Source organism: Felis catus, chromosome D1, assembly GCF_018350175.1.
Source record: "Felis catus isolate Fca126 chromosome D1, F.catus_Fca126_mat1.0, whole genome shotgun sequence".
Lineage (NCBI taxonomy): Eukaryota > Metazoa > Chordata > Mammalia > Carnivora > Felidae > Felis > Felis catus.
In genome coordinates, this window is record NC_058377.1 from 53,939,568 (window position 1) to 53,962,268 (window position 22,701).

Here is a 22,701-nt window from a genome sequence, read left to right on the forward strand (position 1 = left end):
CAAATGGCTGCAAAATATTTTTGAAATGTAAAATTCTATCATGACATCTGATACAATACAGCATCTATAGGTGATGATTCTCTTTTCAAAATCAGGTATCTGGACCTCCGTCGATTTGGATCTGTACCACATGGAGGCTTTGGGATGGGATTTGAACGCTATCTGCAGTGCATCTTGGGAATTGACAATATCAAAGATGTTATCCCTTTTCCAAGATTTACTCATTCGTGTGTTTTATAGCTGGAAGACCAGTTAAAGAAAATCACCCTGTGCCAGAGGTACTGCGTGTGAATGTGCATATAAGAGAATACGTGTTTGAAGTATAGAAATGCAAAAGTTTTCAATATGTAATTGTCATGCCCTAAGATAAGACCTATGAAAAATAGAAGTGATCATGATTTTCTTAGAAAGTTGAGAGCAATTCGTGGAAAAATGAACTCTCTCAAAAAAATACCTGCAGCAGGTAGAATCTCAAAATCTATTAAGTCAATTAAGAAGAAATGAAGAAACTGAACTGTGGTCTCAGAGGTCCTTTCAGACTCTTAAGACAGGATGAGATCGTGTGTTTTACTTTGTCTTTAATCATTAGAGCACTGCTCTTTGTGACCTCTGAGAAACAACTAGGAGCTAAAAATAAAATGTTGGATCTTTTCTCCCTTTCCAATTAATCTATGATAAATGCCCATCTTATTCTCACCGTTTTACTACACATTACAGAAGAAAATATTCCTTTTGGGGTCTTTTTTGAGTTAATATTAAGTTAATGTTCTGAATTGAAATCTTTCATCAGACGGGGTGCAAAAAGTCACATTTAATAACTGCTGATCTTTAAGTATAAAAATAGCAAATGGGATGTATTAATTATTTAAACTAATGACTGTTGTAGTTTATAGTAGATGTTTGTAACTTCTCTAATAATAAAATAGATTTTTGATACCTCTGAAAGAAAAATACAGATATATTTTTAAGTTCCATTTGACGTTTCCACAGTAAAAAGTGGAAGAAGGTATTTCCAGTGTAAGATGAGCCTGCAAATGTAGCTAAACCTGAAGGATGGGTAATTTTGGACTCAAAAGGCAATATTGTCTATTAGAGTTTTTGTGAGGATTGCTGATTTGGAAATCTGAGACCTGACAACTGTAGCACTTTACGTGTATGATTTGGACAAGCCGTTTACTCTGTATGAGCTCATACATCATTTTCCTCAGAGTTGATACAACAATTACATGAAAGTGTGTGTGTGTGCATGTGTGTGCATGCACACACATGCACGCTTAAAACTGAAATACTACACAAATTTTTTTTAACTCTTGTAGTCTTCATTGAGTTACATATCTATGGACTTAGAGCCAAATTATATGCTCAGTAGAATTTATATGTATCAAATAATGGTAAATGGCATGCATGCCTAAATAATCAATTTTCTAAGTCTCATTAGATAACTTATCTGAGGTTATTTCCTGATGAGTTTGTATGTGGACTTTATTTTATCCTAACCCAAAGCAAATGACTGAAAGGAACTGCCAAACCTTAGAGCTGGAAATCACAGAAGCCACTAAGATGTTCTCATGACCAAACTTGTGCCTGATGCAGAGAGAGCCTATACCTGGGCAGGCACTTGTTGGCAAAGAGCTCAGTATCCCACAAAATAGCTCATTCCATTTCTGAATCTGTCTCATTTTTCGTTTTTGCGGAGCTAAAATATGCTTCCCTAGAACTTTAATCCCCTGGGCTCAAATACCAAGTTTAGGGCAGGACAAAAGAGATAATTAGAGCTTTCATAAGGCTTGCCTCAATCATGGGCTAGAGAGATAAATTCATTTGTTTGTGTAACAGATATTATTTGAGCTTACTCAGTATGCCAAGAATGGGGCTAGGTGGTAAATAAATGATAGTGAACAAAAGAGAAATGACCCATGCCTTCATGGAATTTACAGTCTATTAGAGAAGATACACGATCAGTAAGCAAACAAATGTATTTCAAAATATGACATATGCTATAATATTTTGTAAAGAACAGGGCAAGCATAGGGGCGCCTGGGTGGCTCAGTCGGTTGAGCATCCAACTTCGGCTCAGGTCATGATCTCGTGGTCTGTGAGTTCGAGCCCCGTGTCGGGCTCTGTGCTGACAGCTCAGAGCCTGGAGCCTGCTTCTGATTCTGTGTCTCCCTCTCTCTCTGCCCCTCCCCCGCTCATGGTCTGTCTCTCTCTCTGTCAAAAATAAATAAACATAAAAAAAATTAAAAAAAAAAAAAAGGAACAGGGCAAGCATAGATAACTTTGCTAGAGAAGGTATCTCTGAAAAGGTGATATTTAACCTTAGACCTGGAAGATAAATGCAGAAACCATTTTAAAACATTTGCAACATCAGTCAGTATTGATTTGACATTCAAGTCTTGATACTGTATTAATTTTGTGAAGTGAGAATCAGAGACTCTCACAGGCCCCCAACCTGAAGCACTAATATTTTCCCAGGCTCTCGGGCATCATGTCTCCAGTGATTTTTGAGGAACCAGATAGAATTATAATGTTAATATGATGGCGGGGCATCAAAAATAACAATGATAGAAAGAACAGTGAATCACAGAAACCCCAGGTGCTGATCCCAGAGCCACCATTGATTTAGCTGGAGAGTGTTAATCTGGTACGATCATCTTCGTGCCCTCCAGTTATTTCACCTGCAGAACTATCATTTCGAAATAGATCAACTCTAAGGATTCTTTTTCTATCTCTTAATCTTTCAGGAATCTGTGCTGGAGATAGTCACTAATAACAATCGATTTAGAGTCTAACTTATACACTTGATTTTTAGCACATATCAAGTCTCTGAAAATGTACAGTGAAGTCAAATCACTGAAAGTTCTGCGATAGACTTCAGTGTGTTCATTGTGTGTGTGCGTGGGGTGGGAGAAGGTCCTCCTCAAATAAACATCGTTCTTGCCTTTTTGATAAGTTTCAGCAGTGTATTTCTCAACTTTCATACTTGTTCTTTTCCTCTACGGTTGATCACACAAGTGAGTTATCTGGTTGAAGCCAAACACTTGCCACTCATCACAAGCCTCAAAATTGACATCTTTGACTCATTACTTTTATTTTACCGATAATTGAGCAACAGCAAATACTGGTGTCAGACAAAGATCATGAAAATGCCAAAACTAAACTTGCCGGCAGGGCAGACGGCATCTACAGGGAAAACTTTAAAATGCCCACTTGTCAGCTGCTATATGAATATCCAGATTCTGCAGAGAAGCAGCATTGTAGAATCCTGTGTAGAATGAATAAAAGTCAAGGACTACCCACGCTATAATACTATTCTTATAGGGCTTAAACTGTGAGTTAAAAGGTGATTTGAGGGTGTTAACTTCTGCTTGAGTAACCAGTTTCCAGTGAGGGAAAAATCAGATTCTGTTTTCCCAAGATTTCCAAACGTCACCTCAAAATAGCAACCCCAGCCACCCGAGAAAGAGTGTGTGTATTTTAAAACTTAGAAATGGTTTTTCCATCATTAATTTCCATTCTCATTTCAAATTTTGCATTAGGTGGGGAAAAATAGTTACTTTCCATCTGGCTGTCCTCTGGCCTGGCGAGGTTGTGCCTCTATTTATTCATTCATTCATGTATTTTTTTGGTCTCACAAGAACTTAATTGTGTGAGTGATCCATTCCAGATCTAGACATAATTCTCCCACCCTCTGACCCAGCCCAGAGACTGACTGTCACAGAACAGCAAAGGGACTGTTTGACCTTTTGTCCCTCTCAGACAGTATCTGCCAGAAGCGTCCCCCTACAATGTTATACATTCATTCTCTCTATAAATTGAATCTGGACATTCAAGCATGACTGAACAGGCACTGAAGATGCAATTGGTGAGATGGATTAACTCTACTCTTCTTTAAATCTCTTGTTTCAGATAATTATAGATGAAAGATGCTTATTTGGATTGGATTGCTATTTATTCATATATTTATTTTAGTAAGTGGTGAGGCAAGAACATAAAAATGCAGAGTTGAAAGACAAATTGGCCTGGATTGAATTGATAAGAAATGCGTGGGGCTTGTTGGCTTCTGATCAATATTTGTATTCAGTCTGCAATCTTAAGTATGTATAATAAAAAGAAAACAGGTGGGAGTAATATCTGACTGTAGTTTCTTCCCAGTGTATAGTCCAAATTAAAAGGCATTCAGGACAAAAAATAACCTTAATCACCTGACACAAAAATGATTACGATCTGTCCACAAGACAGATCTTATTAGATCATGACCAGCACACCTCCAGAAACTTACACATTCTGCCATTACTGGAGTCCTGAATTGCTCCTCTGATCAGCTAAGGTCCCAGGTAGCTCTTGGGCATTCAAGTTAGCTCCAGTTTGGTTTGGAGTCCAGTGAATTTACAACCACTATTAGCACACTGTGTGGGAGTTTCCAGGGGAACTTTGTAAAGAAGTCAGGAGTTTGGGTGGTTCTTAAACTGTCATTCAGGCAGCTATTGAGTTAACATAGTTCATGACTCTTCCGTAACTTCCCGCTACATCTTTACTGTTCATAATTATTATTAGTAATATGACTATCAATTGAACATTGCTTTACAGTTTACAGAATTTTTTAATGTATTCACAATGTATTACGAACCTTGTTCTTTTGTAGCTTACTATGCCTCAAATTCATTTGGTTTAATAAAAGATTAGTTTGTTATGAAGATTGGTTATTAGGAATTCCTAATATCAAGGGAGAGTACGACTGCAAATAAAGTCCACCACTCTTAGCCTCCAGAGAAACTGAAAGCACAGAGCTTTATGGTAACTAAAGAAGTTTGTATCTTTTTTTTCTTCAACGTTTTTTTTTTTTTTAATTTATTTTTGGGACAGAGAGAGACAGAGCATGAACGGGGGAGGGGCAGAGAGAGAGGGAGACACAGAATCGGAAACAGGCTCCAGGCTCTGAGCTGTCAGCACAGAGCCCGATGCGGGGCTTGAACTCTAGGACTGCGAGATCGTGACCTGGCTGAAGTCGGACGCTTAACCGACTGCGCCACCCAGGCGCCCCAAGAAGTTTGTATCTTAAGCCTCAGAGTTCAGTGGACATGTTGCAAAACACACACTTTGGCCTCTGATTTCCTTGTTTTACACAGGGGGGAGAGTTGAGAGGGTGAGGCAAATGACAGTCTAGTTCAAATGCATTCTAGTACAGAGAAACGCTGGAATAAAGGGCCCTGGACCCAGCAGTGTACTTAAGCTCACTGTGTCTCTTTTTTTTTTTTTTTTTTTTTTATGTGTTTATGCTCATATTTGCCTTACTTACCCTCCTCTTAGGATCATCCTAGAATATACATGGAAAGATAGATGCAGGAACTTTGGTGGGGATTATTAATATCCTCCCCCAGTGATCAGCCTTTGATATGCCAAGATGATGCTCTGAGAATAGAAACGTGGTAGGCCCATCCAGCACAGGTTTTATCATGCTACAAATACACATATGCACAGCTAGAACTGTATTTTGCAAAACCTGGGCCATTTGCAGCTGTGACTCTTTGACTTATAACCTTCTCAGCACACTGGTTCAACAATAACTGCTTTGCTCTTTTCCTAGGATCCTGGATTTGAAAATCTCTTAAAGATCATATTTCTTCCCCTGTCTGTGATGTATAAACTGCCCTCTCTTGTATTTTCCCAGCTCCTCGTAGTTTACCCTGTCCCTTCAGTGAATAGGAGCTCTCTACTTAAGGGACAACTTTTGCTATCCTTGGAGAATTCTGACCTGATAATACCCAAACCTGCCTCTCTCTAGCAAATGTAATAAGGAACACAGGAACACCATTTCTTCTCCCCAGCCTTCTCTTCTCCAAGATAGAATCTCCGGGACTGCACCCCACTAGGTTATTCATCGGACAGTGTATTCTTAAAGTGGGCCTTTCTCTTGGTAGAGGAATGCTTCCCTCCACTGTCCACTCAGCTACTACCCAAGTATGCTGTGATACCAGTTTTGATACTAGAAGAGCTTAAAAGTCTCCAGTGCCTCCCTTCCAGCTGTGTTACATTCTGTAGTGGTTGCCTGTATACGTAATAACTGCTGAGGAATCTTAATTACGGTTTCAAAATGTTCAGGGCAATCCCATCCCCCTTCATTTGGGGATTGCAAAAATGGATTTGGGTCACATACACATTTGTTGTTGAAGAACATTAAGTTTTTTCACTGAAGATTTCCACCAATTCACATGATCTTTGCAGTGTCCCAAAAGGCAGAACTCATTCCTATACAATTAGGATATAGCTGGCCAGTGATCTCTTTAAGTGTGATTTCCATCTTCTACATTCTGTACTAAAGGTTTTCACATCGGGAAACTGTTGGGTCATATTCCTGCCAGAAAATGTGGTGGAGGTTTAGTGTGTTGGAAAAGATATTAGACAAAGAAAAGACCTTTTCTTTTTTCTTTTTTTTTTCTTTTTTTTTTCTTTTTTTTGAGAGAGAGTGTGGGGGTGGGGGTGTGTATGCACGCAAGCTGGGGAGGGGCAGAAGGAGAGAGAGGGAGACAATGTCAAGCAGGCTGCACACTCACTGCGGAGCCTGGAGATCAGCTCAGGGCTCATTCTCACCGTGAGATCATGACCTGAGCTGAAATCAAGAGTTGGACGCTTAACCCACTGAGCCTCCCAGGCGCCCCTCTGATTGAAGTCTTGACGCTCTGCTTTTGAACTGCGGAACCTTGAGCAAGTGATTTTATCTGTGGGTTTGGATAGGCATCTGCAGAATGAGGGTAGTGCTTATCTTACAAGTGTTGTGAGAAACAAAACTGTGTGAAAGGGTTCCCTAAACTGAAAGACTGTACAAATATAAGATCTCCTGAGGGAAACCTTTTTAAAACTCAAAAAAAAAAAAAAAAAAAACTGTATCAACTAAAGTATCTATTGCATGTTGAATGAAATATTTTATAGCCATCAAAAATTATGAGTGAAAAGGTGTTCAAAAAATGTTAAATTGTAGTTTACAGTTACCAGTAGTGTAAAATCTGTGTACATGGACTAGAAGCATACGGGAAAAAAATGAAATCAGCTATTTCAGGGCAGTGGAATTGAGTGACTTTTTCTTTTAAAACCTCTTTGGTGTGTTCAGTTCAGTTCAGTAAACTTACTGAGCACTCAGACTGCCTGCCAGGTGCAGTGCTAGACTCTGCACATACAGAGATAAGTAGGACATGCGCCTTGCCTCAGGGACTCCCATTACAGATGGTCTTGGCCAGAGTTTATTGTGAATAAGAATCACCTGGGGAGCTTATTAAAAATTTCAGGGGGCACCTGGGTGACTCAGTGGGTTAAGCATCCAACTCTTGATTTCGGCTCAGGTCATTGATCGCACAGTTCATGAGATTGAGCCCCCATATTGTGCTGTGCTCTGTCAGTGTGGAGCCTGCTTGGGATTCTCTCTCTCCCTCTCTCTCTACCCCTCCCCTGCTCACGCACACATGCGCTTCCTCTGTCTCTCTCTCTCTGTCTCCCCCAGAGTAAATAAACTTAAAAAAATTATTTAAAAATTTTCAGATTACCTTGGTTCTACCATAGAAAGTCTGATTCAGTAGATGGAACAGCCCGCAGTTGGCATTTCTTAAACAGTCACCCTGAGTGATCCTAATGTAGGTGGTTTAATTCCATGCTGTGAGAAAGCTTCAGGGAGGTTTTAATATTTTTACAGTAAAAGGTAATAATTACACAAATCTGCTCATTGAAGAACATACTATTTTTGATTGTTCTGCCTGCACCTTGGAGCTGGTTTTTTATGCCTGTGTACCAAGGAGGGAAAGCCAGCCCACAGAGTGGTGTTACTCTTAAATCCATGCAGCATGAAGCCTTCCACACCTCTTGACCTAGATCTGTTTTCCTCCCTTTCTTGTCCACTGCCTCCCCCATGTTTTTTCCCCCTGTGCATCTGTATCTCTCCCGCTCTGATTCTTCCAATGCCCAGTAATATATCAACATCCAGATTCTTCCCCTTCCTTTTTCCAGCCTATCCCCCCGCCAACCAGACATGTCAATTTTATTGAAACAAACATGTCTGCTTTACTAACTTGTTCTGGAAGGCTCTTATGTATGGTTAGTATTTCTCAGAAAACTTAGGAGTGGGCTATTCACTGATCAACAACCACAAAATTATCATGTGTGGAAACTTCTGTGTTTTGGTGCTTGACTGTCGTATAGCTCTTGATTAACTTTTTTCCATTGGGTTAGCCGTCCTCAACAGATTGCTGTCCTGCCCGTCGAGCTGGAGTATACCCTGCATTCTGACACAGCACTGCTTGTCTCCACATGCCTGTAGATGGGCTTGGGTGGCTTTCCCAGGCGACACACCTGTCACCTCTTAGTCACCTAGAATCAAAATAATACAACTCTAATCACATTGAGGCTGTGAGGCTTTATTTTAGGAGGGGTGACACTCCAAAATGCAACTAGAGTTTCTACATTTTCACGTTTATGTTACTTGTACTTCAAGATACCAATGGTTGGACAGTGGCTTCCAGAATCACTCCTTTCATTATGCTCCCTGAGAACCATATGCAAATACTAGCCATCTTACACTGCCATGTGTCTTCTCTGCAGGAAGGAGAGCTCCGTAACACAAGAGAGACCGCATCCATCTTTGTATCTGCAGTGCCCTGGAGAGTATCCAGCACATAGTGGGTACTCATTAAAAAACTCTTGAATGAATTAGGTGTCATTGAGGTGTCCAAAAAGAAAAGGAAAAAGAAATATGTCCATCAGACAACAGGGAAATTCTCCTTAAAAAGTAATTCCCAAACTGGTGTTTCCCTCTTTATGTATCTGAAATATTTCATAAAATTTTAAACTAGCCTTTTCAGCATAAAAATCCAAGCCTGGAGCCTTTGCGTGAACATAGAACAAAAAGTTAAAAATTAAAAGTATAAGTTCAACTGGTAATTTATCTTTAGGAGCTGTTACTGAACGTGAGTTTCTAAGGTGTTTCTCCTGGTGTTGCTTCTAGAGTACAGTAACCAAATAGAGTTCTCAAGAACTTCGCTCTACTGTTCATCATTACAAAACCAGCACCGACCCATGTCCTTGCACACAGTGAGTGCTCAGTAAATAACAAATGAATATATTTGATTGAGGGGAGAAATTCACAGCAAGTCTCAGATGAACTCAGAGTTGCTCAGATTTTCAGTTAATTACTGCTAACTCAGTGCCTATCTCTGTGGGGCACCCCAAAACAAGAAAAACCTAAGAGCTCATAGTTTTAGTTCCCATGCAGCTGGTTGATAATTCTCTGTGTTCCACAATCCTTTGAACATACCTCTACTACAACATTGTCCACACACTACTGAAGACCCCTGCCTACCTATTTCTCTCCCCAGAAACACCCTGAACTTCTTAAGACCCTGGTCTTACTCATCTCGGTGTCCCTATGCTGAACTCATGGTAGTAGGTTCTCAGAAAATCCTTAGTGAGAATTAAATAACAAGGACATAAATGACCTTCCCTAGGTAACATGTATTTGAATATATAGTTTGCATTTGGATAAGAGTATATGCCTTTCTAAGTGTTTTCAGAGTTTCAAATGATAGGTACTGGGTAAGTCCTGAAAGAAAGTAGATCAGTTTTCATGCCTCTCTTAAATACTTGGCAAGGTGTCAGTTTAGTTATCAAGCCCATTCCTGCTCTGAGAATCACCGCCCCCACCGCACCCTAGCCCATGGATCCCCTGCAGACATAGTGGGGACAGGAGCTTCCCTTGCTGAGTGGACTGGCAGTGGATACCTGACCCAAAATGGGCCAGTATCATTTTCCCTTGGAAAAGTGGGATTGAGAACACTAGAAAGTCTGGACTGGTTGCTTGGACCAGGAATATATAAACTTAGGAAATGCAGAGCAACCATGTGCCTCAAGAGACAGAGAAGGCAGTCTGCAGAGAGAAATGAAGGCACATGCTCGGAGATGAAAAACCAGATGGCCTGTGAGAGACAGACACACACATCCAAACTGGCTGCCTAGTTTTTGCTATATTTAGTCCTCAGTTACTAACCTTCCTGAGGCCAGATTATTCAACTTTTTCTTGGGTTCCATGGGATGTGCCTCTTTTTTTTTTTTTTTAAACCAATAAATTTCCTATTTGGTCTTAAGGAAATTTAAAACAGGTATCTGCTTTTGCAACTAAAAGAGAACATTAATACACTATCTGATTTATGGAAAGAATTCTCATTACTTTTTGTTGTTGTTGTACTTCCATTACCTTTTAGTCATACCCCCACATTATCCCAGAGTACATGTTAATCAGGAAATTATTTAGATGAGAAATTTCTGATAGATAAGATGCCATCGGAGGATAAGTGAGTGACATATTTGCTTTTCAAGTGTCTTGATACCCTGAGTCACAAAAACAAAACAAATGAATAGATGCTTATTTACAGAGGGGGGGTTGGACAAATATCAGACCTTTTTTGAAGTACAAAATCAGATTAGAGAGGTTTTGAAGAACCAATACATTTGGCAGCTTCCCAAGGCATCTATTTTTGAAGATTCTTTCCAAAACTATATAAGAATGGCTTTTGTCATAAGCCTTAGCTGGGTTTCAGACTAGCCAAAACTGCCAACTGTAAGAGACTAAATAAAAAAGCATGTGTGCCTAGAGCAAGCCAGACCCTGCTGCTGGCCGGCCATAAACAATGAAAGTAAGATAAAAGATTTTGCTCTTCAGAAACAGTTCCAAATGTGTTTAGAGTTTTGTGTACCATATTCATTCAACCCTGGCATGCCGCACCCTGAATTTAGTCCTCGCTTAAAATAATCATTTTGAAAACATGCGTGGAAAATAGGGAACTGGGAACTGCTAAAATCATCATTTGGTTCCGGAAAATTTTTTCTGAAGAAAATCTTCGGGCTTTTTCCTAGAATGTTACGAAAACGTTAACTTATAATGATTACTGCCAACATATTTCTAATCATTCTAGGAAAAGAAAACAGCAACAAATAAGTTTCCAGCTCTTTGCACAGTCAACACTCTGGACCTTGGAGAAGCTTGCATGTAATTTGACTGCAACTACTTTCCTTTTTTAGTTAATTGTGTTAAATGTGCCTCATAACTCCTAATCCCGGTGGGGCTGTCATTTAGAAGGGGCTGGGGGGAAGCTGTTTTAATTCTGGCTTTTGTTTCAGCCACTAAATGTAATACCACATGATTGTTGACCCAACAGTAATCCAGTTAAAAAACAGTCTTCAGAGTTACTGCATCATCAAAATTAACCCTGATTACATCAAATTATGTTGAAAACAGACCACAGCTGTTTGCCCTGTTGAAGCAACTGCTTGAGAGCTCATCCAGAAGATCTATCTGGGTGTCAGGAAGATACATTTTGTTTTTTATCTTTGTTTCTCGTCACAAATGTACGAGGGAAACACTATGTTCTTCCCAGGGTGCTTGGTGGGAGTTGAAAACTTTGTGATCCTCCAGAATCCAAAATCTTCTTAATTCCAAAGTAGAAGAAAATCAGATCTTTTAAGATACCAGTTTTCTATAGAAAGGATGTCAGAAGAAGGAAATGTAAATCTATTGAGTATTGCTCTTGTCAGCAGGAAAGAAATGGAACTTAACTACAGAGAAGGATGGCGGGGCCTCCTCTGGTAGGCTGTGTGCAGTCATATGCTAGGGATGGCTCATACCAACCCATGAGCGCAGACAGTGGTGAAAAATTTTGCAAGCTGGTTGCTAAAAAACAGCATTATTAAAATTAAATAATTTTAAATGGAAAGTAACAAGAATCGGAGAAGATGGGAGACAGATTGGAACTCTCATACATTGCTGGTAATGCAAAATGGTGTAACCACTGTGGGAAACAGTTCAACCATTCCTTAAAAAGTTAAACACACGGGTGCCTGGCTGGCTCAGTCCGTAGAGCATGTGACTTTTCATCTCGGGGCCATGGGTTTGAGGCCCACGTTGGGTGTAGAGATTACTTTAAAAAAAAAAAATTTAAGCACAGAGTCACCCTATGATCCAGCAATTTGACTCCTAGGTATATACCCAAGAGCAGTGAAGATGTAGGTTCACACAAAAACTTGTACACATATGAATGTTCACAGCAACATTCATAGTAGCCAAAAAGTGGAAACAACTGAAATATCCATCAACTGAAGAATGAATAAATAAAATGTGATACATCCAGCCAAGGAAATATTAATATTTGTAATATTGCAATATTTGCAATAAAAAGAAGAACTGATGTATGCTACAACATGAATGGACCTTGAAAATGTTACAGAAAGTGAAAGAAGTCAGACACAAGAGGCCATGGATTCCAATTATATGAAATGTCCAGAATTGGCAAATCCATAGAGACAAAGTAGATTAGTGGCTGCCGGGGGTTCAGATTAGGGGAATGAAGAGTGGCTGCTAATGGATATGGAATCTCTTTTGGGGGTAATAAAAATGGTCTAAACTTAGATAGCAATAACGGTTACATAACTCCGTGAAATACTAAAAACTGAGCTGCACACTTTAAAAGGGTGACTTATGGCATATGAATGATACATTAATAAGTTAACTCATAAACTTACAGTTAAATAAATTATATGAAAAACAAAGGGAATAAGTAACCAGAACTATCAGTTACTAATTCACTACATTTTCCTGTTATCTCTGCTCTATCTATTGTATCTTTATTTTGGAAGTAATAAAGATATATTACGAGCATCCCTTAACTGTATTCATGAACATAAAGTCTATAGCTTGAAATTGGTCAGGAAGGTGGGGAGGGTATAGTATTAGCACCACAAAAATTGTCGTATACTACAAATCAAGGCTACGTCCACTACAACCACCAGTGAGCCAGGTTTTAAACATTTATCAGCACAACACTGGTTGTATGGATCAGATAACCATTGTGGGTACCTCTGGTAGAAATAAAATGAGATGGTCTCCTGTGGCCTTTGGATCCCCAACAAAAATACTAGCAAATCTGCAAAGCCACTATACATGCATTCATTGCAGAAGAAAATGACATTTCTGGTCAGCTGTTAGAAGAAACTCAACTTGGACTCAGGAGACATATGTTATCCTGTTTTGCTAGTATTGTGTTTGGGTACAAGGGGCTAAGTGATAGAGCACCTGTAGTACTGTCACAATGAGGCCAGATATCAGACAAACCACAAATGATTTAATTCTTAGCCCCAGAGAGGAGAGTATCTGGGGAGTCTGCACAACAGTGTCGGGGTTTGGAAACCAAAAGTTAACACAGTTACTTCTCTGGAGCCTGGAGATAGGAGTCAAAAGGTCTAAGGAGCCGTTGTTTTAGAAACTACCCCAGGATTTCAACCACCTGTGAACGTGAAACTGCATAGGATTACCTCCACCTGCTCAGCCCCTTCCATGAGACCAGTCACTGTGGATTTAAACACTCTAGCTGCTTATAAGTACCTTCACAGATCCTGTTCTCTGGTGTGGATGGATCAGAGACTTCTGGATGCTTCAGGAGTCCACAGCTCCCAGTTGTCATCCATTAAGGGTTGTTTTTTTTTTTTTTTTCATTCTCACGACATTTAGCGAGCATTGATTATGTGCCTGGCACCATGCAGAGAGGCTTTAGGGATACCACAAACGAGGACGACCCAGCCCTGCTCAGGTATTTGCAGTACAGTGTGATAACCTAATTTATATATGTGCAATGTGAATTCAAGAAAAACATGAACAACTGTGCTGAGGTGTGGGGATGGTGAGTTTTAAGGAAAGGGGTCTTGACATATGTTCAAGATCCAATCCAAGGTAGAAGTTCTCTGAAGGAAGTAAGAGGCCATCATGCAAAGTATGGTTTGGAATACCAGGGCACTTTCTCAGGGACTTGACAAGTCTTCGTTCCTGGGAGAATATGATAAATCCACAGCATGGTCTCTGAATACAGTGATGTACCACCCTCACCAGTGTCTGCAGAAATGTCCCAGAACCCTTGCTGCCTCAAAGCAATTAGCACAAGTTCTAATTTTTCACAAAAGAGAAATTGGGAAGCGGGACTTGCTCCAACTTATCCCATAAGAAAGTTTATTTCCAGAATATCTAACACTGGGTGTAATGTCAAGTAACTCTCAGACTTTTAGCAGCTGCAGACAGGGAGGAAACCACACTATTAGGTCTTCAGCCACACCCCAAGCCCACTTTCAGATCTCTGTCCCATCCAGATGCCAGAAATTGATTTGAGTAGCTCACAGTAATTAGATGGAACTAAGTGAGCTCAAAGCATCCGGGGTTAAAGTGGCACACACCTCAACATTCATGAGAGTCCAGTGTCCTGAAAGTCACCAGCTGAGGTGGCTCAGCTGGCCACAATGACCTTAGCAAGCAGCACTCAGCTCTGAAATTAACCTGTCAACTAAATTGAAGGGGAGAAAAGGCTAGGCTAGGACACAAACATCCATCCCCACCCCCGGTCCAATCACTGACGTCAAGCTTGGCGTGGGTGGTATTAATCATGCCAGCCTGGTGTGCAGTTGAGGACAGCTCTCCTTCCAGCCCTTCCAACCCGTTCCTGGGACCGTTCCATCAGCCATGCACCTGCCGCTGGCCACAAACCCTCAACTCGCAGACAGGCACGGATGCAGGCTGTTGCTGTCGACACTCAAAGCCAGAGTGCACCCTTTAGAACCCAGGCTTGGGGGGGGGGGAGGGGCGGGAGCAAACCCTTGTGCCCATGCTTTCTTCCCAGGTGTGCAGTTCTCTAATCTCTGCAATGCTTCCTCCAGAGAAGCTCTCACCATGAGATGGTCATTTCCTGAGGATTTAATGAGAATATAGGATTAATGACCCAAAGCACTCTTTGCAGCCGGTCATTAATTCCCCCCAGGAAATACCCATGGTCTTTAATCAAAATTGCCTAAATTATAGACTAGTGATGCGTGTCCTCACAGGTTTGGGGGCTGTGGGGGGCGGGGGCTGTCATCCCTACTCGTTCCAATAGATGGCGCCTATCTTCATGTAAATAAACCACTCCTAATTCATTTTTCACTTCTCACCAGCGAAACCAGAGGGCATTAACAACAACAAAAAAAAAAACAGCACGCAGTGGAGAGGACTTAGTGAAGGCCCAGACAGGAACGTTCTGTTCAAGGGCTGTCCCCAGGCCTGGCACACATCTCAGGCTCAGAAGACTGAGGCACACCAGGGTGCAGCCAGAGACCTTAGCAACAGTCCAGCCTCCTGTGTGCAGCCTGAGCTGGGTGCTGGCAGCTAAGTAATGAGAAAGGTGGGGTGAGGCACCGAGCACCGAGAAGAGGCCCTTTCTGTAGGCTTTGGGGAAGGAATGGGATGTTCAGAGAAGACTTCTTGAAGCTGATACAGGTTTCCCAGACTATCCACAAGTTTGCTTTATGCCCCTTCACTTTTACGAAAGACCTACATTACTGCTTGTTTTGCTCACCAACAGAATTTTCACCTTTTGGTGATGGTAATTGCTTCTTCACTTTACCCCATTTCAGCTTACCAAAAGGTTTCATGGGAACACACCCCTCTTGGATTGCAGCGGTGGGGGGAAACCTGTACTCTGTAACTGTTGTATTTCAAGGCCCCTCCTTTCATTGCCCACAAAACACCAAACTTTTCTTTTTCCACAGGGAATTGTAAATAATGGGGAGGAAAGAGTCTTTTGCAAAACAATTTAAGAGTTTCTGGCAGAATGCAGCCCAACGCCCAACTAACCATTGCTGAATCTGCTGCCAGTCTGTCTTGAATCATACACCTATCCAAGGATATGTATCAGAAGACTACTCTTCTAGGGAAAGATGAGGCATATGTATGCCTGACTTGCATCATATACCTTCAGCTGCAGACAATCCATGCAGATCTCTCAGACTGCAATCCCTGAGACTTGGCACTATGACTCAGATGTGAATGAAGTCAGAAAGATTGCTTTATTTTGGTTGGGAGTCGCCGCCTCCTGATCGATTTGGCAGGCTTGAGTATTTTGATATTTGTCTCAGGGTTTCAAGGTACTAAAGCCAGAGGTTAAAATGGCCATAATTCTAGTGGCGGCCCTTAAATGTGGCATAAGGATCGCTCAATCAGAAAGCTAAGGCAGCTCCGATCCCAGCTGTAGCCTGATAGTTCTGGCTCTACATTCAATCCAGCAGGATAGTGAAATGAGGGGTGCAGGGGAGCTGACTTCTACCTCTCATGATGCTTAGAAAAGCTGGCAGATAGTAAAGGATTTGCTTTTACACATTGATTAAAGTGAGTGAACTTTCTCCAACCCAGGTATAAAACCAGAACGATGTCCAACAGCTTGAAACAACTAGCTTCACTGAACAGAAACTGGAAAATGGACAAAATAGCCTTAGTCCAACGTGGTGTGGAGAGTGTGAGATGCTGTGTCTCCTACTTCCCTGCCCATAGCACACTTCTCGATGGATAAAATGGATTACGACCCACTTGGCTCTCCATTGTACAGGCTTTGGCACTTTAGGCTATCTGTAAAATGGGAATAATACCGCTCGCCCAATTTGTAGATTTGTGAAGACAAGTAAACAAGGAATGTAAAAGTGCCCAGCACGTATTAGTCTGTTTTCATCTTTGCTTCTCCCGCCAAGGGGGTGCGAGAGTTAATGAAACTCTTGCTGGGAAGCGGATCACTTATTTCAGCCAGAACCTGACCCACTGAAACCTGAAACTCAGAGTGCATAGGAAACGCGAGCAGCCCTCGGGTCCCTTCCTGACGACCCTCTGTGAAAAATCGATTCTCGATCGAGGGCGCGCAGACCCTTCCCTTCACCCCACCCCCGTTCCCACCAGGGGCGCGGCCGCATCCCCGGATTGCTGTTGAAGCTTGAGGGCGGAAAGCAAGACCCGGGGGCGCGGCTGGCGGCCGGCCGCCGGCCTCGGCGTCTGCTCAAACCTCGGGCTTCCCGGGTCCCTAGAGGCAAGGCGGTGTTTGCGTCTTTGAAGGCGGCCCGCCGGGGGGCGCGGCGGGCTGTGGGCGTGGCGAGCGCGCGCCGCCCTTTTTCCTGCTGTGGCGCCCCCACCGCGGCCCGGCTGGGAGTGCGCGCGGGCGCGCGCGGGGACAGCGGGAGCGCGCGAGGCAGCCGGGCCCGCGCCGCGCCGCCTCGTCCTCGCCCCGCGGCCGCTGGCCGCCCCGGCCCCTCCCCTCCCCCGTGAGCTGCGCACCGCCGGCCGGCTGACCCAGCGGCCCGCGTCCGCGCCCTTGTCAGCCCGACCCCGCGGCGGGCTCCAGGCGGCCGGCAGCATGAGCGGCGGCGGCGACGTGGTGTGCACCGGCTGGCTGAGGAAATCGCCTCCCGAGAAGAAGTTGAGGCGCTATGTGAGTGCGGGCGACGAGCGGGTGCGGCCGCCGAGGGCGCGGGTGGAGGGCGCCCCGCGGCCTGCCCAGGGGCTGGGGGCTCCGGGAGGGGCGTCGCCGACGGAGAGGGCGGGCCCTGGGGGCCCCGGGGGGCGAGGAGAGCGGCCCGCGCGCCCCGCGACTCGGGGCTGTGTGGGGCACCTGCACACCTGTCACAGGTGCGCGGCCGAGGGGCGGAGCGGGCGGGCGGGCGGGCAGGTTGAGGCTGCGGCTCCTTCTTCGCCGGGCGGGCGCGGCGGCAGCGCCTCCCCAGCCAGCTTCCCTGTAAACTAAATACGGTATCGAAGTTTGTATTGATTGTTTTGGAGACCGAGAGAGTTGATTCCCGGGGCTGGGGGACCATAGTAACCCCGAGCGGCTTCAGCCTGCAGGGCTGCGGGAGTGGGCGGGAAAGGGGGGCGCAGGCTGCGGGGCGGCTCGGTCCGGCCCCCACAAAGGGCGAGGCCCCTCACACCCTTTCCCCCTTCCCTTTCTCTGCCCGCCCCTCCCGGTGACCGCCTGCTTCCTTCCAGTCCACAGCCTCTGCATCACGGGCAGCGTCAGCGGCATGTGCAGCTCTTGTATTAAGTGACTCATTTGTTTGTCCCCCTTCATTCCGTATGTCTCTCACAGACATCCCCCCACCCCACCCCACGATGGTGACATTGCAGTTTGGTCTGGTATAACTGGCCGGGATTTTGTGTCGTCCTTGGTGTCTGGGGTCGGGAGAAATCAAGGTTCTCAGTTGCCAGGTGGTGCTGACCGACGGTGTTTACCGAAATCGCTGGGACAGCTTCTCCCTCCCAAGTGAGAAACTGGCAACATCGAGCGAGGGGAAGGTGGGATACAGTCTGGTGCCGCCTGGTGAAGAGGTCTGGCTAACCGCCCCTCTCGTCCCCCCCCCCCCCCCCATCCAGTGCCTTGCCTGGTGGGGTCAAAGTACACGGTGGTAGTAATTACAATCAACTCTGGGCCGTTTGCAGGCGTTTGGAAATGGAAGTAAGGTCGGTATAAGGTGTCAAGGTCTCTCTTCTGTTCCGTTTTCACTTCCTTTGAAATGCCCTTGTTAAACTGACTCCTGGTGCTGGCCTCTCTGGGATCATTCCCACAGCACGAAAGTGAGCTGTTGCCTTCCAGCTGCAGTGCATCAAGGGAACTCGGAACAGACCCTGCCCTCTGTCAGCTGCACCAGTGGCTGTCCATGGGGGGAGAGGCAGAAGCTTAGCAGAGTTTCCTGTCTTGGCTCCCCAGATCAGAACTGAGGGACTTCTGGCCTCTGGATTGAGGAAGTGACATTCTGTTTTTCAAAGGAAATGTTGTTGGGGAGTGCAAGTGTGTGTGTGTGTGTGTGTGTGTGTGTGTGTATGTAAATGAAAGCAGGCTCTTATTTAAATCACTTGCTGGGAAGACTCTAACCGTGACTTTTCAAAGTGGACCTAGATTTAAAATACAGTAAAGATGAGACAATGGAGGGTTCATCTCCGTTCTTACGTTCGTTTTTCAGGGATGTCCAAGGAGCCAAAGCATTATAACTGCTAAGAAAGAAACGTTCCCCCTTTTCAGAGCTGTATCAGCTCATTAGGAAAGGTGAATTTTTATATTAGGTTAAGGATGAGTAATTTGCTATGGATGTTTTTATAATTATGAAAAACAAAACAAAAAGCTTTTGGCCCCAAAGAGCTTAAGAAAGCTATCAGTTGAAGTGTAATAACATACCAGCTAGTGGAATAGAGTATCCAGTGACAAATGTGACTCTTAATTTTCGAATTAGAGCACTACCCTAAAGATCCTTGAAACTTTGCTTTTGATACAGTTTGCAAACAGTTTGACGCCATATCTCTATTTGATGACTACTTCAACTCTATCACCCAGACTCTCTTTACGACCCATTTCTTTGGTATTTTTGTTCCCAAGCAACTTTAGCTCAAAAACAAGTTTGGAGGCTTTGGGGTCAAGCAACTTTTTCACCCACTTGAAGTACTTGACATCCTACAGTCCTATGATGACCTCACCCGCTTTCCCACTTCCTTGCAGCTCCAGCCCATGGACATCTGATCAAACTACTAACAACTTCTCTTGGGCTTGGGTGTAATGTGTTCCGTTGATATGACTGGAACTGAGTGCGAGCTCAGTTCTCTTAGTTGAAACTGGGCTGAGTTGTCTAACCCCAAGCTCTTGGGGTTAGAGTCTGCCTTTACATCTTTTCTTTTTGGGCGTTGAGAATTTCTGCACCTTGCTTTAAGTTAAAGCTTTGCCAGTTCCCTGTGTTCCTTAGAGACCCAAATCCATTAGAATCAAACTAGGAAACAAGTTATTTCCCAGCCTCGTTACTAAACACACACCCTAAAATAGCTGCTTATTCTGGTATTATATACGATAGCCATGTGGTATCATGGATTGTTAAGTCTCCGTTTTAAGAATATATCACATATCTGAGATCAAGGGAAAAGAAGTTCATGAAATAGATTGCAACTATTTACAATGAATTTTAAAAAACCTCTCTCTAATTTGAAGAGGTGGTAGGTTGAGGGAGGAAAAACCAACTTGAAGCCATAGCAAATGTTAGCAGAGATTAGGTCTAGGGATGTTTTTGTCAGCCTTTTCTAATTTATTAATCATAAGAAGATGTAAAGATCTATTCAGTATTGCTGTGCACTTTGGGGGAATTACAAAAAGTGACCTCTGGAAAATGGTGAGTATTGCCTCTGGACCATCATCGTATGGTTGCCGTGGGAGGCTAGCGGGAGGAACAGCCCTCCCATCATGCTGTAGTGTGCATGTGTATGAGTGTGTGTACTACATGCACACACACACATATATAAGGCAGAAGCCAGATTTTCTTGAGGAAAAACATTTTATGACCTACACTGCTCTGTAATTTTCTATTGATTTCACTGGGGTAAAAGAGAGAAACTATGGACAGCCGCACTGCCCTCTAGTGGCTAATTTGGAGAAAATTGTGTAGTGATTCTAATGAACAACTGCTTTGAGGAAACTAATTGTTTATTTTATTAAGTCAACTTGCTTATTAAATATCTGTATCTCTGGATTTGATGCTCGGAATAAAAATTAAGCCATCCTGTCAGTCTTAGCAGATGACCTCGCCTTCTCCACCAAGAACATTGAAGCTATCAGAGGGTAGCTGTCTGCACATACTGCAACCAGATTTCCAAATTTACCTGCATCTGCATGATTCCTTTCCTTTTCCCTACTTCTTAGAGTAGATGAGGTGCCCCTTCTAACTGAGCAATCCTGCTACCTGTGCTTTGGATCATATCCCATCCTATCTGTTCAAGTCATTATTACCCTTTCTGTTATGGATATTCTGTGTCTTCCCCTCTCTACCTATTCTATCCATTAACATGTAAACACACTTCCTTTTAACAAAATCCTCCCTCAGTATCCCATCCTTTCCTTCTCACTGTGCTTTCTGCTTTTCTTTAGAGCTAAGCTTCTTCATGGTTGTTTATACTGTTTCCATTTCTCCTCCCTTCTTGTCAGTTGGTTCCAGTCTGAAACCTACTTTGTCATTTCACAAAAGCTGTTCTCTGAAAGGTGCCAGTGATACCCAGGTCACAGAATTCAGAGGTCTGTTTTTTCACTTCTCGTTTTAATTTCTTCACTGCTTAGTCACAGTAGACCACTCACTCTTTCTTGAAGCACCTTATTCTTAAGTGATATGATAAATGCCTGACTTTTCTCCCTTGTGTTTTTTTTTGTTTTTTTTTTTTGTTTGTTTGTTTTTTGGCTACTATATGTCTCTTTTGCTAAATTGACCCTTGTTACCCAATCCTTAAAGTTTGAAGCTCATTTATGGTCACAGTGGCTATGGTCTAGGCTCTTTTCTCCTTCTCAGTATTTTGTCCATTCTCCTGGCTTCAGTTATCATTGCATGCTGGTTGTTATCAAGTTAAATTTCCATCCCAGAGTTGTGTTCTCAACTCCAGACCTGCATATACGGTTGTTAACTGGACATCTCTACTCGAATGTCTCCCAGTCATCACAAACTCACCACACCCAAAACTAAACTCTCATTCTTCATCCCATATCTGCTCAATAAATGGTGCCACTGACCACCCACTTGCTCAAATGTGAAACCGGAATCAGCCTTGACTTCCTGTCACCCACTATTCCACATCTAATCGTTCACCAAATCCACCAGTGCTATCATCTTAATATAGTTTTCTCTACACTTCTCCCTCCCCACTGCCATGACTCTTAATATTGTCATTTTAATAGCTGTCTGTTGATGGCTTACTTTGTGGCAAGCACTGTGCTTAGACCATTGATCTTTTAATTTAATCATTTTAGCCCTATGAGGAAGGAATGTGACTTGTCCAACATCATCTGGCTTTGTCCCAAAGCCTAAGCTTTTGTTGTTGTTGTTGTTGTTGTTGTTGTTAATTAAACTTTTACTCTGAGGTAATCATAGGTACACATCTATTTGTAAAGATAGTAAAAAGAGATAGGTGTACTCTTTACTCACTCTCTCCTAACGGTAACATTTAGCAAAACTATAGTGCAATATCACCATCAGGATATTGATAATGATTGACTCAAGATACAGGACATTTCCATCACCACGTGATCCCTCATGTTGCCCTTTTATAGTCCCATCCACTACCAAGGCATTCCCACCACATCCTTAGCCTGTGACAACCACTAATCTGTTCTCCATTTTTATGTTTTATTATTTCAAGAGTCTCATATAACTGAATTTGTAAGTTTGTAACTTTGAGGAATTGGCTTTTTTCACTCAGCATAATTCTCTGGAGATTCATCCAAGTGGCTGTATATATCACTAGTTCATTCTTTTTAATGCCCGATAGTATTCCATGGTATATGTACCATAATTCATTTCTCAAACTGTTCACTTACTGGTTTTAATTTACACTTTCTTATGGTAGATGATATTGAACATCTTTTCAGATGATTATTTATCATCTGTATGTCCTCTTTGGTCAAATGTCTTCCTTTAAGTCTTTTGTCCGTTTTCTGTAAGAATTGTTTGGTTTTTGGTTTTTGGTTTGTTTGCTTTTTTAAGTTTTTATTTAAGTAATCTCTATTCCCCCTGTGGGGCTTGAACTCAGGACCCGGAGGTCAAGAGTTGCATGCTCCTCCAATTGAGCCAGCCAGGTGCCCCTGGAGTGTTATTTTTCTTATGGTTGAGTTTTGAGAGTACTTTATATGCTCAAGATACTAGTCCTTGTCAAATAATGTGGCTTGCAAATATTTCCTCCCAGTCTATAACTCGTCTTTTCACCCACTTCACTGGGCTTTAGGAGAGCTAAAGTTTTTAGTTTGGATGAGATCCAGTTTATCAATTTTTCCTTCTATGAGTTGTACTTTTTTTTTTTGGTCAAGTCTAAGAACTCTTTGCTGAGCT

General features: G+C 42.9%; 2 protein-coding genes across 9 annotated transcripts in view; both read left to right on the top strand.

Moving 5' to 3' along the window:
- The window catches only part of NARS2 (asparaginyl-tRNA synthetase 2, mitochondrial), a 131,219-nt gene extending 122,294 nt beyond the window's left edge, over window positions 1-8,925 (top strand). For 6 of the 7 annotated variants that reach the window (XM_003992682.5, XM_045038076.1, XM_019811746.3 and 3 more), the window contains one exon: window positions 96-2,947. In XM_003992682.5, coding sequence (XP_003992731.1) covers window positions 96-240 — 145 coding nt within the window. In that variant the 3' untranslated portion in view covers window positions 241-2,947. Of the gene's footprint in view, window positions 1-95; window positions 2,948-8,586 lie in introns of those variants that run through there. The other variant, XM_019811745.3, reaches the window with a different exon arrangement.
- An 8,081-nt stretch (window positions 8,926-17,006) lies between these two features.
- Window positions 17,007-22,701, top strand: part of GAB2 (GRB2 associated binding protein 2) — a 189,388-nt gene continuing 183,693 nt past the window's right edge. Inside the window, exon 1 of one of the 2 annotated variants that reach the window (XM_019811748.3) lies at window positions 17,007-17,297. In XM_019811748.3, the coding sequence (XP_019667307.1) occupies window positions 17,223-17,297 (75 nt within the window). In that variant the 5' untranslated portion in view covers window positions 17,007-17,222. The remainder of the gene's footprint in view (window positions 17,298-22,701) is intronic. The other variant, XM_003992683.6, reaches the window with a different exon arrangement.